The 14,753-nt window shown below is 35.1% G+C and overlaps 1 protein-coding gene across 1 annotated transcript; it reads left to right on the top strand.

Moving 5' to 3' along the window:
* Positions 1–5,751: 5,751 nt before the first annotated feature.
* On the top strand, positions 5,752–14,521 carry LOC132151797 (regulator of G-protein signaling 5-like). Its single transcript, XM_059560165.1, has 5 exons — positions 5,752–5,909; positions 7,224–7,337; positions 10,515–10,576; positions 12,493–12,659; positions 13,890–14,521. The coding sequence occupies exons 1-5, from the start codon at positions 5,866–5,868 to the stop codon at positions 14,049–14,051; spliced, it is 549 nt and encodes a 182-aa protein (XP_059416148.1). The 5' UTR covers positions 5,752–5,865; the 3' UTR covers positions 14,052–14,521.
* Positions 14,522–14,753: the final 232 nt, after the last annotated feature.

The raw sequence follows: 14,753 nt of genomic DNA on the forward strand, positions 1-14,753 counted from the left end.
AGTACTATTACATTATTGTGTGGTACTATTACAATTGAAAATAATGTTTGAATAAAAAAGACATTTATTTCTTTGATGGCAAAGCTGAATATTCAGCAGCCATTACTCCAGTCTTCAATGTCACATGATCTTTCAAAAATCATGCTGATTTGGTGATCAAGACACAATTGTTACTACAACCCGAATTCCGGAAAAGTTGGGACGTTTTTTAAATTTTAATAAAATGAAAACTAAAAGACTTTCAAATCACATGAGCCAATATTTTATTCACAATAGAACATAGATAACATAGCAAATGTTTAAACTGAGAAAGTTTACAATTTTATGCACAAAATGAGCTCATTTCAATTTTGATTTCTGCTACAGGTCTCAAAATAGTTGGGACGGGGCATGTTTACCATGGTGTAGCATCTCCTTTTCTTTTCAAAACAGTTTGAAGACGTCTGGGCATTGAGGCTATGAGTTGCTGGAGTTCTGCTGTTGGAATTTGGTCCCATTCTTGCCTTATATAGATTTCCATTTGCTGAAGAGTTCGTGGTCGTCTTTGACGTATTTTTCGTTTAATGATGCGCCAAATGTTCTCTATAGGTGAAAGATCTGGACTGCAGGCAGGCCAGGTTAGCACCCGGACTCTTCTACGACGAAGCCATGCTGTTGTTATAGCTGCAGTATGTGGTTTTGCATTGTCCTGCTGAAATAAACAAGGCCTTCCCTGAAATAGACGTTGTTTGGAGGGAAGCATATGTTGCTCTAAAACCTTTATATACCTTTCAGCATTCACAGAGCCTTCCAAAACATGCAAGCTGCCCATACCGTATGCACTTATGCACCCCCATACCATCAGAGATGCTGGCTTTTGAACTGAACGCTGATAACATGTTGGAAGGTCTCCCTCCTCTTTAGCCCGGAGGACACGGCGTCCGTGATTTCCAACAAGAATGTCAAATTTGGACTCGTCTGACCATAAAACACTATTCCACTTTGAAATAGTCAATTTTAAATGAGCCTTGGCCCACAGGACACGAAGGCGCTTCTGGACCATGTTCACATATGGCTTCCTTTTTGCATGATAGAGCTTTAGTTGGCATCTGCTGATGGCACGGCGGATTGTGTTTACCGACAGTGGTTTCTGAAAGTATTCCTGGGCCCATTTAGTAATGTCATTGACACAATCATGCCGATGAGTGATGCAGTGTCGTCTGAGAGCCCGAAGACCACGGGCATCCAATAAAGGTCTCCGGCCTTGTCCCTTACGCACAGAGATTTCTCCAGTTTCTCTGAATCTTTTGATGATGTTATGCACTGTAGATGATGAGATTTGCAAAGCCTTTGCAATTTGACGTTGAGGAACATTGTTTCTAAAGTTTTCCACAATTTTTTTACGCAGTCTTTCACAGATTGGAGAGCCTCTGCCCATCTTTACTTCTGAGAGACTCTGCTTCTCTAAGACAAAGCTTTTATAGCTAATCATGTTACAGACCTGATATCAATTAACTTAATTAATCACTAGATGTTCTCCCAGAGTCTTCTCAAAACTGCTTGCTTTTTTAGCCATTTGTTGCCCCCGTGGCAACTTTTTTGAGACCTGTAGCAGGCATTAAATTTTAAATGAGCTAATTAAGTGGATAAAAGTGTAAAATTTCTCAGTTTAAACATTTGCTACGTTATCTATGTTCTATTGTGAATAAAATATTGGCTCATGTGATTTGAAATTCCTTTAGTTTTCATTTTATTAAAATTTAAAAAACGTCCCAACTTTTCCGGAATTCGGTTGTATTATCATATGCTTAACACAGTTATGTAGCTTAATATTTTTGTGGAAACCATGATGCATTTTTCCAGGAATCTGATATAATCTGAAAATTCAAAAGGACCAAAATTTTCAACAGTAGTGTACATATGGCAGTTTTGAATAATTTATGTATGCTCTCATTAGGTGAAGTCTGCAGTCATATCAGCAGTCTAACTATTTTATCAATTTTCTTTTTGTTTTTATTATTATGGTTGATAAATTGATAGCAACTGATAATCAATTAATTGATTAAATGGTTAATTGATGGATTTACTTTTTTTTCTTTTCTTTTTTTTACATGGCGCAGGTCAGACACTTGTTTTATGCTTTTATTTTTATTTTATTTTTTTTAAATAGGTTATTGTCCACTTCCATTTTTTTGGTAATAAATGACATGGTTGTGTCATTATTTGATTTTCACAATTTCTTCAGTGAATGCTGAATAAACAATGCAACTGGGATCCATCTGATTAAATATACAGAGCTGCAGGTGCTACACACACCTAGGAACAATACAAGGTTCAGAAAACTTTCACATATTTTAACACTAGTACATAAGTGTTCAGTATGAATATTATCTTATCGTATTCTGTGCCTTTGTGACTGCAACTTATTTGCAAAAAATAAGCCAGCCCCTAGAACAATGATATGAATTTATCAGTTCCTTCCGTTGAGTGATTTTGAAGGAAATTACTTGCCAAAGCATTAGCTGCAAGTCTAAACAAACAGTTTGGACTGAGACAAAAATCTGCGATTACGTTATAATAGTGTTTGCTGAAAAACCTGCCGTCACACCAGAGAAAAGCTTTGCTTGCTTTCCTGTCTGGCAAGCATGTCTATTATAGGTTAAAATTGTTTAATTTTGCTGAAGTTAAGAGTAATTGTTGTACACATGCCCAATCATTGGACATAAATGGTATCCAAACTTAATACACAGCCAGTTGAGTTTCTGATATGAGCAGGGAGCGAGCCCGTATATGGAGTTTTGATCAGTACAATGATTACCCCAAAAAAGATCAATTTATTTTATAGTAAATATGTCAGATGTCTCTGAACAACCAAAATAGCTAATTGAGTCACTCTATACTTAATGCACTTATACTTTATAATATAGAAGCATGTTTCTGCCAAGTAATAAAAAAAAAGGACATTGTAACTTTTATCTCACTATCTGGATTTTTTCTTTTGAAAAGCCTAAACTCAGAATTCTGATTTTATTTTTCACATAAAAAAATACATTTTAGTTTATGGAGTTTTTCCATATTACTTTTTCCTCAGCCCCGCGTCTGATGGTTTATTTTGAGCATTTATTTTGTGCTCCAAACTGACATTTTTATTTACTTTGTGTTTAAGGGCATAGGTTTGATTTTAATATTGGTGGGGACATAACAGCAGACAACAGTAATTAATATTGAAAACAACAACAACAATATTAAATACAGTGGCAAGCAGCAATTACTGGGCCAAGCACTAAAAAAGCAAGCATCAGACCAACTGCAGAAATTAGTAATTTAAGCCATTTTAGGGTGATTTTAGTCAAAACGGCGGAAAAATCTTTAATACAACCTCTAGTTGTTTTTGTTTTATTGGCTTATCATGTTTGACCAATGGGTGGCGCTGTTATCAAATCTATGTGGTGTGTTCTGTGTGAGTTGGCAACGGTATGCACAAAGTTTGAATGGGTTGCAGGCAGTGTGAATGGGGCTTAAGAGTTTTGTGATTTTTGCCCAAACCATTCAGAAGTTATAAGGAAAAATATGCATTTTTCATATCTCCTGACCACTAGGTGGCACTGCGTTGAAACACTGCAGGAAGTCTCAAGTAATGCTTGTTATATCACACACCAAGTCTGGTCTCAATATGTCAAATCGTTGCAGAGATATAGCCTCACATCCATTTTTGCGTGCTTTTCGTAGAATCCGTTTGCATGTTATTCGAGAACGGTTGGACAAATCAACTTGAATTCCATTGAATTCCATACATTTTTTCCAGCATAGTCTGAAGATGATCTGAGCTAATTTTGATGAAAATCAGACAATCTGTCTAGGATGAGCTTGAAAAAGTAAGTTTTTCAAACTACTAAAAATAGCAAAACAAAATTTACCTTACAATTTTTACATTTTGGAGTTCATCTGACTCGGCATGAGCCAAAGATTCAGATGAGAGAATTTTCCTTCTGTGCTTTAGAGTTCAAAAGTTATGAGCATAAACATGAGTGAAAAGTGGTGGCGCTAGAGAGTTTGAGTTAGAGACTCTAAATTTGCTGTGGTTAATGTTGAGACTGTCCTCTATCAGTGTGCCAAATTTCACAACTTTGCCGGAAGAGTTTCTATGGACTGCCATAGACTCTATAGCAGAAGAAGAAACGGAGGAAAAAGAAGAAAAACAACGCCAATGGATATGACAGGTGCCATCGCACTTTCGGTGCTTGGGCCCCAATAATCTCTTTTCTAGACTGATATGTTTTAGTACAGATAAAAATTAAATAAAATACAGTATATATGTGCAAATAAACATGTAAATGATAACATGGAAATACTGTTTTAACTTTCTTCTCTGTGACAAGCAAGTAAGCTGCTCACTGCAGAGCAAATGTGGGGAGACGATGTGTAGCTCCCCCTCGCAAGATTTCCAGCGAGGAGGGGTGAATGTAATATGTGCCTAATGGATGGAGCCAATATTATTATTTCAGTCTTTTTTTATGGAAGTTCCCTAAACCGGAAGTGGCACCCATAATTCAAGACGCAGTAGACTTGTCAAGAATAAGGTGGATAATAATATCACAAGTTCTGCAATGAAAGTAGCTTAACTTAAGCATACAAACCCTTCGCCTACCAGCTGCTCTGTGTTTGTCCAATCCATGAACATTACCATCAGCCATGTTTACATTATTTAGCAAAGCATAAATGAATAATAACATTTATTCCACACTAAATATATCTGGAAACAAAGAGAAAACATTTAAACATTGCTGTAGCGTGACACTCCTATTCTCACACTTTGTTTATATTTCATGAGAATAGATTGTGTGGGGATGTTATGAAAGTACATGCAGGCCATATGCTAGCCAGAAAGAAAAAAACAAAAAACAAATTTGCCTCTGTTTTATTGATGACCCATTTATTGTAGCATGAAAAATTGCTGTATGGTTTAATTCTGCTAAAAACAACATTTTACATTAAATGTAAACAAGTTTACATTAAATGCGTAAATCAGGTGGTTTGGTCAATCATAAAAAATAAAATAAAAAGACATTTACATTGTATGTTAAGACAAATGCAGTGCCATTCTGGTGAAATGCAATTATGAAATTTTAGTAAAACACTGACTTAAATTATAGTTGGACGCAGTTGATTTATTTATTTACCTTTGATTGGGATTGATTTTCTTTTTTCAGCCACCGTAATTTTATTTGATTTTTTTTATTTTTTTACGGTGCAATATTCTAGCAGATCCATGTACGGTAATTGAGAGTTTGTTTAGTTGTCTAAATTTTCAGTTAAATTTACTGTGTCCAAATTTTCCATTATCATTCCTCAGAAAGAACATTTAAATATATATATATATATATATATATATATATATATATATATATATATATATATATATATATATATACAGTATATAATAATGTAAATACTGCATTTCAGAAAAGACCTTCAAAAAATCCAGTGGACAGCAAATTATGATACAGTTTTTAAAATATAGTTGGCTAATGTATTTTTATTAATGTATGTATTTAAATATTAAAACAGCTTTTTGTGTTTCTAGTAATAATGGTTCAATTGTCTGTTGATAAGCATAGATATTTATCTAATGTAATATGTACTCATGTTTCAGTGTTTTGGCAAGTTTAAAATTTCCTCTCTTGTGTTGATTATCTCCAGAGCTCTCTAAACTCAGATTGTAATTGCAAGCCAAGACTTGATTGGCTCTTGAGTTGTTGGCTTTGGGCCAGCAGACTTTCTCCATATAATAGCGGGAAGCAGGACGACAGCTTCTAAAAGGAGAGCAGACAACAACTCATATGGTGGTGGAATAACTCTGAATACCTAAAGTGAACAGATCAGAAAATGTGTAAAGGATTAGCTGCCCTTCCCCAGACATGCCTGGAAAGGTAAGATCTTTAAAACATTTTAGCACCATGGATTAACTTAAAATTCACTCCATGCTACATTAACTACGTAAGACGGTTGGCAGGCTCCTTTGGGAAACAGTGCTTGTGTATTTCGCAATATCTGTGTATTCTGGAGCAGCTGGGAATTCTCTAAATAAAACAAAAAGTCTGTCTGTATGGTGTTTTGTATGAGGTTTAGGTAGTTAGTATTGATCACTGTATATATGAAAATGTTATTCATTATTTGGCCTCAGAGTCTTTTGGTTAAATAATTTCAATGATTCAATATAAATTGTATAGAGTCTGAAGTATTGTACATGTGGTATTGTGCATATGTATTGTATTGTACATTTTAAGTAAATCATATTTTCCACATATACTTTTTTTTTCTTCTTCTTCCTAGTTTTGTTACTGAAAACATCAAAGTTCCCCAATGTTACCAAAAACCAAGACACCCTCAACTTTGTTTAGTTCTCTGTTCATAACAAGATTTGGATCAGAATTCCTGAGAACAGACTAGCATAGAAGTATAACAATGAGGATATTTATTGTGACTACTGGCCCAAACTCTGATCAAACAATTTGTGCTTTTGGCTCATTTATTGTGTAAACATACGTTTATCACTGTTCTTGGCTTTACTCTTAATGCCTGGCCCGGGGCCTGGAGTAATTCTGAAAAGTCTATCAGAAAGACAGTTTTAAGATGGCAACATGAAGCGGTTTATAATGTTGCATTAGATAACTGAGCCATCATTTTAATAAATGTGCTTTTTAAGCTGTGAAATGTTTGCACTGATGTCAGTATTTTAGATCTGTGGCAGCAAGATGATCATGAAACCTCAACAAATCACCAAGTTTGTTGACGTCACTTCATCCACAGACATCTGGGAGGAGGAATATGTAAAAAAAAAAAAAAAAATTAGTATATTGAATCTGTTTTTAAATCTACAGAGAGTGTGAAAAAGACCTGAATAGGTGTGAATGGAACACCTTCAACACGTGTTGTTTTATTGTGTCATCTGTCATACTGTAGTAATTACTGTACTGATGACAGCTGTACAGGTCAATAAAGGTTTCTATAGCTGACGTGCAAGAGGACAAAAACTACATGGAACATTCATTCTCTGAAAAACAATATGTGTACTTTGAGAAAAAAAAAATAGATGAATATCTTAGATGCTACAATAGATGTAGAATATTTTATAATCTGTTGACAGGTATGGAAATGTCCTTAACATCACACAAATCATTTATTAGTGTATGATAAACGCACTAATGGAGATCTGTATGGATTTGTGTTTGTGCTGTCTTCAGGGCTAAGGAGATCAAGACTAAATTGGGAATTCTGCTTCAGAAGCCAGAGAATTCCATCGACCTTATTATCCCCTACCAAGAAAAGCCTGAGAAGAAACCAGAGAAGCTTCAGAAGTGAGTTCCTGTTGGCTCTGTTCACTTTCCCTCTAATGTTTTATCTTCCTCTCTCTTTTTCTTTTCCTTGCTGATGGAGACTTCAGCTCTTCAGTCTCCTCACATGCCTCACATACTCATTTAAGACCAAAAGGTCTGTGTATACATGGAGTCCCTTTAAACATAAGTCACTACTGGTTTAAACACTGTTATTTAAAATAATAAATGAATAAAGCTGAAATGACCTTTTGAAATATTGTGTTTGCACTTAAAGGTGGAAATTTCTGGATGATTGTTGTATGTTTTCAGGTGGAAATCATCCACTTAAAATGGGGGAAGTCAATAACCATGATGTTTAAGCGTGCAAATCATTTCAGGGGGTTTGGGGGTGTTTTCAGGTGGAAATCATCCACTATGAAGTTTAAAGGAGGAAATCAGACAGATTGTTTGATGTTTTTATACAGTCATCCTCAGATGCTTTGTTTCACAAAAAGGCATATGTTCCACAGGCCATAGAGCATCTTAATGTTGTTTGCCAAGCACATTTCAACATGTCCAGCCTTCTTCAGGGTGTATTACTATAGTCCCTGCTATATATTTGGTCTTTTTTATAGTTGTTAGCTGATAGCTGTTCACCATGTTTTACTCACAAATAGAAATCTGAGTGTTTTTTTTTATGTAACGCATAAATATATATATATATATATATATATATATATATATATACACACACACACACACACATGAAAAAAAAATCACTATAAAAGTGATGTTTTGCCTTTATATTTGCCAATATTTCATATCAGTAGCTTATAATAATAGTGACATTAATAATAGTAACCATAATGCCATATTTCTAAATGGGGTGGTGTTGTGTGGATTGAAATGCTTGTATATTTATGTTGTGTGTCAAATTCAAATGGATCAAGTGCTGGTTAACACTTCAATCATTTGTAAGCACTGTGCCGGAGTCACCAGTCCGGTCCAGATGTTCTCTCTCGCACTGCACGGTTGAATCAGATAACACACGTTTTTGCAGAGGTGATTAAAAGATACCAGCAACTATGGTTTTAACCAGTGCAAAGATATTGCATCACAACTTTTTAAGAGAAATAGTGCAGACACTGGAAAAGGATGAATAATATGAGTGAGCGGGTGGGGTTTTGACGATAGGCCCACCGGGAAAGTTTGGGAGCTGCCATCAGCCAATCAATCGGAGCCTATTTTTAATTTCATCTACAATCAGTCAGGGGCACCTTCATTTCTCGGGCCCTGGGGCATCAGACCCACTTAGTTCTTATGTTAATGTGGCCCCGTTGGTGGCTAACTATTTTTAAGTATTGTACTGTAGAAAATGATGAGGTTTGAACTTGGAAAGCTACAGCAAGGAAGCAAAGTTCAACGTGAATTCATAAAAAAAAGCATGAGAATAGAGCACACTAAGTACCTATTCATCTATTAATGCCCATAATTATACAGATTATCAGAGGTAACTAAAAGGTGGAGGTGTGGAGAAAAGGGCTGAACAGTAAAGAGCAAGGGAGCAAGAAAGAAAAAAAACTGAGGAAGGCCATGTAAGTACATCCTGTAATGGAAAACCGAGTCTGTTTAGAATGAAAATTGTGTCCAAATTGACCGTAAAACATTTGCAGAGCACTTCTGCTCCCTTTTACTTATGTAATGCCTTATGTAAGTGTTGTTAATGGGGTTGTATTTTTCAAGCAGAAAAAAAAACACTAAACTAAATGTCCTAATCACATGATGAGACACGTGTATAGAAAATACATCAGTAATCAAGATAGACTGAAAGACTTATTTAAGAGCTGGATCAGGCACGTGCACACAAAGACATCAAAGCGGGCTTGAGCACCTGCCCTTTTTCTTCCTCGAGAGAATGTGTCCCCTTTTTTCTGGGGAATATTTTTTATTTTTATAAATGACTATATGTGTTATGTGTGCGTGTATGTGTTTCTGTTTACGCACAGCTTTCCCTGTCAAACAAATAAAAAATCTAAATGTCAGGTCGGGTCGGGAACTGTTCTGATGCCTTTCGCATCCCCGTGCAGCACAGCAGTGTACATTGATCTGCACATCAAATGACAGACAGACAGAGAGCCGCAGAAGTGAAGCCCTCCCTCCCTTTGCAAATCAGACATTAAGTCATTTAAAATGTGCTCATTTGCATACATTTGACACAAGGCATTGTAGATGAATAGGATAAACAAAATAACTAAAGCATATCACCACAAAACTTCCCCAGTTTTTAGTTAATGACTTATATTAATGAGTCTTTTCCCTTGAAATGTTATGTTTAAATATGCAGAGAGCTTATTTTGGTTAATTTAGAATAAATCTTCATAAGCAAACAGAAAAGGTGTAATAGGCTTTAAGCAAACACCTTAATGTGTATTTAGGAAATTTCCTTTCCATCCGAGTGAAAGAAGACATGGAAGCAAAATAGACCAACTCAAAATTGAACAGTTCCTGAAGTGCCTGCTTTAAACAATAGTTTATGTGTGTGTGTGTGTGTGTGTGTGTGTGTGTGTGTGTGTGTGTGTGTGTGTGTGTGTGTGTGTGTGTGTGTGTGTGTGTGCATGGTACAGTAAGTGTAAGTGTAATTATACAACAATGTGAACAGATTTGTTTGTAGACATCTGTTGAAAAATGAAACAACATGAAACAAATGGGTGAGTGTGAGGGAACTGAAATAAAATTTAATTGAGTTGTGTTAATATATTTAACATTTTGTTTAGAAAAAAAGGGTAAAATAAATATGAGAAGTGTCAATTTTTCCACTTGAGTGCCTCCCCCTCAAAATGTCTGTGCATGTCCCTGAACTGGATAAGAATTATTTTGGTGTGAAAATTTAATTAGACAATTTCTTTGACTGAATTTTCCAGTCTTCCACTTTTGTGCACATTCCCACAAATGTGTAATGTAATGGATTATGTTACTACTAACTACAATTTTTGTCATGTAATTTGGAATCAGTAACGGATTACAGTTTGTAAAAAAATTACCCAGCACTGTATATATTGCTAATAATGCCCTTTTCTTTCTGCGTAAGTACCATAATTCTTAATCACATTTAATTTTACATGTAATGTAAATTATTATACCATTGACTGTGTTTGGAAACTTGTTGGCCATCTACAAAGAGGAAGATACTAAGGGAAGAAATCTGCTTGTTTTGTTCAGACCCACACCTGAAGAAGCAGCCCAGTGGCGTGAGACCCTTGAGAAGCTCCTTTCCAACAGCTGTAAGTATGATGTTTATCTTAATGGTCATTTGTTTGCATTTTACTTCCTAAAAGTTCTTTCGGGCATGACCAATCATTGTAAGGTTGAGTTTAAAAGTTGAGTATGTAAAACACATTTTAAAAATGTGTTTATATCTGTCACTTTAGAATCCTGGAAATCTATGAAGTTGCACTGATGTAGTTGATTTGGTATGCGTTAATAGCTTGTGCTCGAACGGATACATTAACCTCACATTTACGAGAATGTTCAGTTTAGAACCATAAAAAGAAGATTCTCTCTGAGTTACAAACACACATATCACATAAATCACTAGACACTAGACTTCTAGTGTTTTCATGTGGAACTAATTATAATTATTTATTGTTTTTCCTACTGAAGAGGTCCTCACGAGGTTATATTTTATTTCAAATGCATACATTTCAAAGAATAATGCACACACCTAATTATTTGACCATACGTATTGAAATGAAAGCTGCACTACATATCTTTGACCTCACTATAGCCACCTTTCGTTGAAACAAAAATTGCAAGGTTGGCACTGCTCTTCTCCATGGGATGAATCTGATTGCAGGAAGAAAGTCCTATAAGATGTATATTTAAAACATTTGTAGTCTGAGCGAGTGGGATATGTGCTGCTACAGTAACCTGACATTATTTTCTCAGTTTACAAACACGCAGAGACGAATGAGGTCAACCTGAAATATCGAACTTGACTGCTCAAAATATAAATTGTCATTGTTGGCTTAAGGCTCATTTACAAAAAGGACGATAATGAGTCCATAACAGCAGAATCCACACCACAACTATAATGATAACTGCACAGAAGAATAATATTGCTGGAATCACTTTCAGAATGACTTTGTTCAGCAGATGAATGATAAAATAATTGACTACCAATACGAATCCACACAACTTTAAGGAGTTTGAGCATTTAAAGTGGCAGACATGTAGCACATGCTGACAAGAAACAGAACATTATCATCCAATAGTGTAAACTCTAATATAGTAATCATTATGGTTACCGTACTTGGTGTAAATAGGCCTTTGCCGTAATGAAGCTTGAACAATAATTGCTTCTGTAATCTGTAAATTATCTAACTTTTTTTAAATTTATCATTGTAAAACAAATTTTCTGACTCTCTGTTGATTCTTCACAAAAAAAAAAAAAACACAAGCAAACCTGTAAATAAACAAAATGCCAAAAAAAGATCCTTTGTCTGCACAGAAGGGCTGAATTAGTCAATTATAGTTTGGAAAACAAATTTTTGGTATTCATTCAGTTATTTTTTTCAAGGCCAATTTTTTTTTCTTTTTATATTTGATTATAGCATTTTGCCATAAAAAAAAGACTATATATATATATATATATATAGTGTTCCTGTAGCTCAATTGGTAGAGCATTGTGCTATCAAGCGCAAGGTTGGGGGTTCAATTCCCCGGGAACACATGATATGTAAAAATTAATAGCCTGAATACACTGTAAGTGGCTTTGGATAAAAGTGTCTGTTGAATGCATAAATTAAATTTCATATAATTTCAATATATATATATATACTTGTATATATATATATATATATATATATATATATATATATATATATATATATATATATATATATATATATATATATATATATATATATATATATATATATATATATATATAATACGGTATGGACTAACTAGGTGAATAATGTACATGAATGCCACATGCTGTTATACATTGTGTACTCTTGAGGGATTGCATTAAGGGCTGTGTGCCCTCGGCGTGCATGGCAGTAATGTTTGGATAAGGATGTTAAGAGCTTGTGGAACCAGGGTCTCCGGTGGCAGCTTGTCACCAACACATTAGCACAAAAAGAACACACAGAGCTGTACTCACTCTAATAGTTTTTCCACATTTTTATTTCCATAGACGGCCTGGCCACCTTCAAGAGCTTCCTCAGATCTGAGTTCAGCGAGGAAAATATTGAGTTCTGGGAGGCTTGCGAGGATTTCAAAAAGACCAAGTCCCCTCTGAAAATGGCCATCAAAGCAAATAAGATTTATGTGGACTTCATTCAGACTGGTGGGCCCAAAGAGGTTTGTTTGGTTTGCCAATGTTTTTGTTGTTGTTGTTGTTGTTTTGCTAATCACAGTCAGATTTACAGTTCAGATAAAAAAAACTACAATGCTTCAGAGGTAAAAGGAAGCAGTTCTCCATCAGACCCATTATTCATCTCTTGTGAAAATATGTTTCATATCAGTTGTTTAGATCACTGTATTGTATAAACGCTGAGGCCAATGTTTTCCCCCTAAATGTCCCCAAGGAGCTATAAAAACTTGAAAGTGCCAGTAAGCTACCGCTCCTTCATTTTTTATTTTTTTCTTAGGTCAGCATAAGTTTGTGTTCTGCATCTGAATATATCATTTAGGATATTGTTTTATCTATATGATTGTGGGTAACTCATATTTGATCTTTAAGAATCTTAAACTGGATTTAATGAAAATGCTGTTGTCCACTCAGGTATTAGCAAGGTCACTTAATGTAGAATTGTTCTTACAGCCAAAAAGGTTGTAGGTTCTAACACTGTTACCTTTATTTGTTTAAAGGTAAAACATGATTCAGTAAATGATTGTGTTATTTAAAAATAAAAAATTTATCTTATCTAAATGTATCTAAAGTACCTGTTATGTAACTAATTTTGATAAATGTAACAATAGCCATTTGTTTCTAAGTGACCATAATGATTTTTTTAAATCAATGAAATGCAAACAGTCTCATTGCCATTTAAAATGTAACTTTTTCTAATTCTGTGATCCGCATCAATATTTACTGACATTTTTTTTAGTTCTGTTCTTTCAATATTAAGATAAACCACTTTGATTGTGCATATTACAATACAACTAAACAAAATCTACATACATTTAAATATAAAACAGTGATAAAAAAATAAATAAATGGGTGAGACACATTCAAAACAAATGGAAAAAGTTGTGCTTGCAAAAAATGAAATAGTTAACAAGTCAAAGACTTTTGAGGCATTTCTCTATATCAGATTATGTAAGGAAACTAAAAGGGTCAACATTATTGTCAGGAAAATAAAAAAAAAGATGAATACAATTCTCGAATCCAGCGTGTATTCATTAAAACTGCAGGGAATCAGTCAAATTGTCTGAATTTGTTCCAGAAGACAGACTGCTCCACAGCCCTCCTAGAGGGCTGAGACACTGTCAAAGTTGAAAAAAATACTCATTATTTTTGTCCAATTTGAAGCATTTTGTAACTGACTTTTACACACTTCCTCCTTATCACCAATACCATGCTTTTAGGTGAACATTGACCACTTCACCAAAGATGTGACTCTGAGGAACCTGGTGGATCTTTCTCCCTCCACTTTCGAGCTGGCTCAGAGCCGAATCTACACCCTGATGGAGAAAGACTCCTTCGGCCGGTTCCTGCGGTCTGAGCAGTACCAGGAACTCCTCAAGTAAACTGACTAGTCCAGCTGCAGGGGGACTCAGCTCTTTGGTCACAAATTCATATCATTATCCTCAAACTAAAAGTCATAAATATACATTTCTGACACACTTCTAAAACTCATTAAACAATACCACGGTGGTTAATTGGTAAAAGTGGAAAACACCAGGCACAGTTGCAATGTCTCCCTGCAGCTGACTGGCCCACTGCTAACAAGAACATCTTAACATAAATTGTTCAAATTAATATGATTCCTGCCCAGTGCTCTGAATGTCAAGCACTTCAATAAAAGAAGTTGATTAGGGCTTAAGATACAGTATGCATTGCTCCTTATAAAAGTGTGAGTTGTCATTAGAAATCATTTAATTTGTACAAGTGCAAAATGCAAAGGATTTTAAGCGCCTCTTAAAATCTTGTATATATAATGTCCTATTAATTGGAGTCGCACTCTGATCCCTGTAGACTAAATAAAGACTAAAACTGATCCCCGCTTGTAATGTATGACTTTTCGGATTAGTGAAGAAGTGGTTCATGTACTTCTGATGAGGACGTTCTGACCCAAGCATCTAAGCAGCATGTTCATCAAGGGGAAGAGGCTGGGAAATGGGAACGGGAGAGTGTGGGCTTTTTCTTGGGAATGTCTGTGTTGACTTTAAAATGCTCAAATGGTAAACCAATGAAGATCATGGTGAAACAACCAACTTAGTACTAATAGC

This window comes from Carassius carassius, chromosome 10, assembly GCF_963082965.1.
Source record: "Carassius carassius chromosome 10, fCarCar2.1, whole genome shotgun sequence".
NCBI lineage: Eukaryota > Metazoa > Chordata > Actinopteri > Cypriniformes > Cyprinidae > Carassius > Carassius carassius.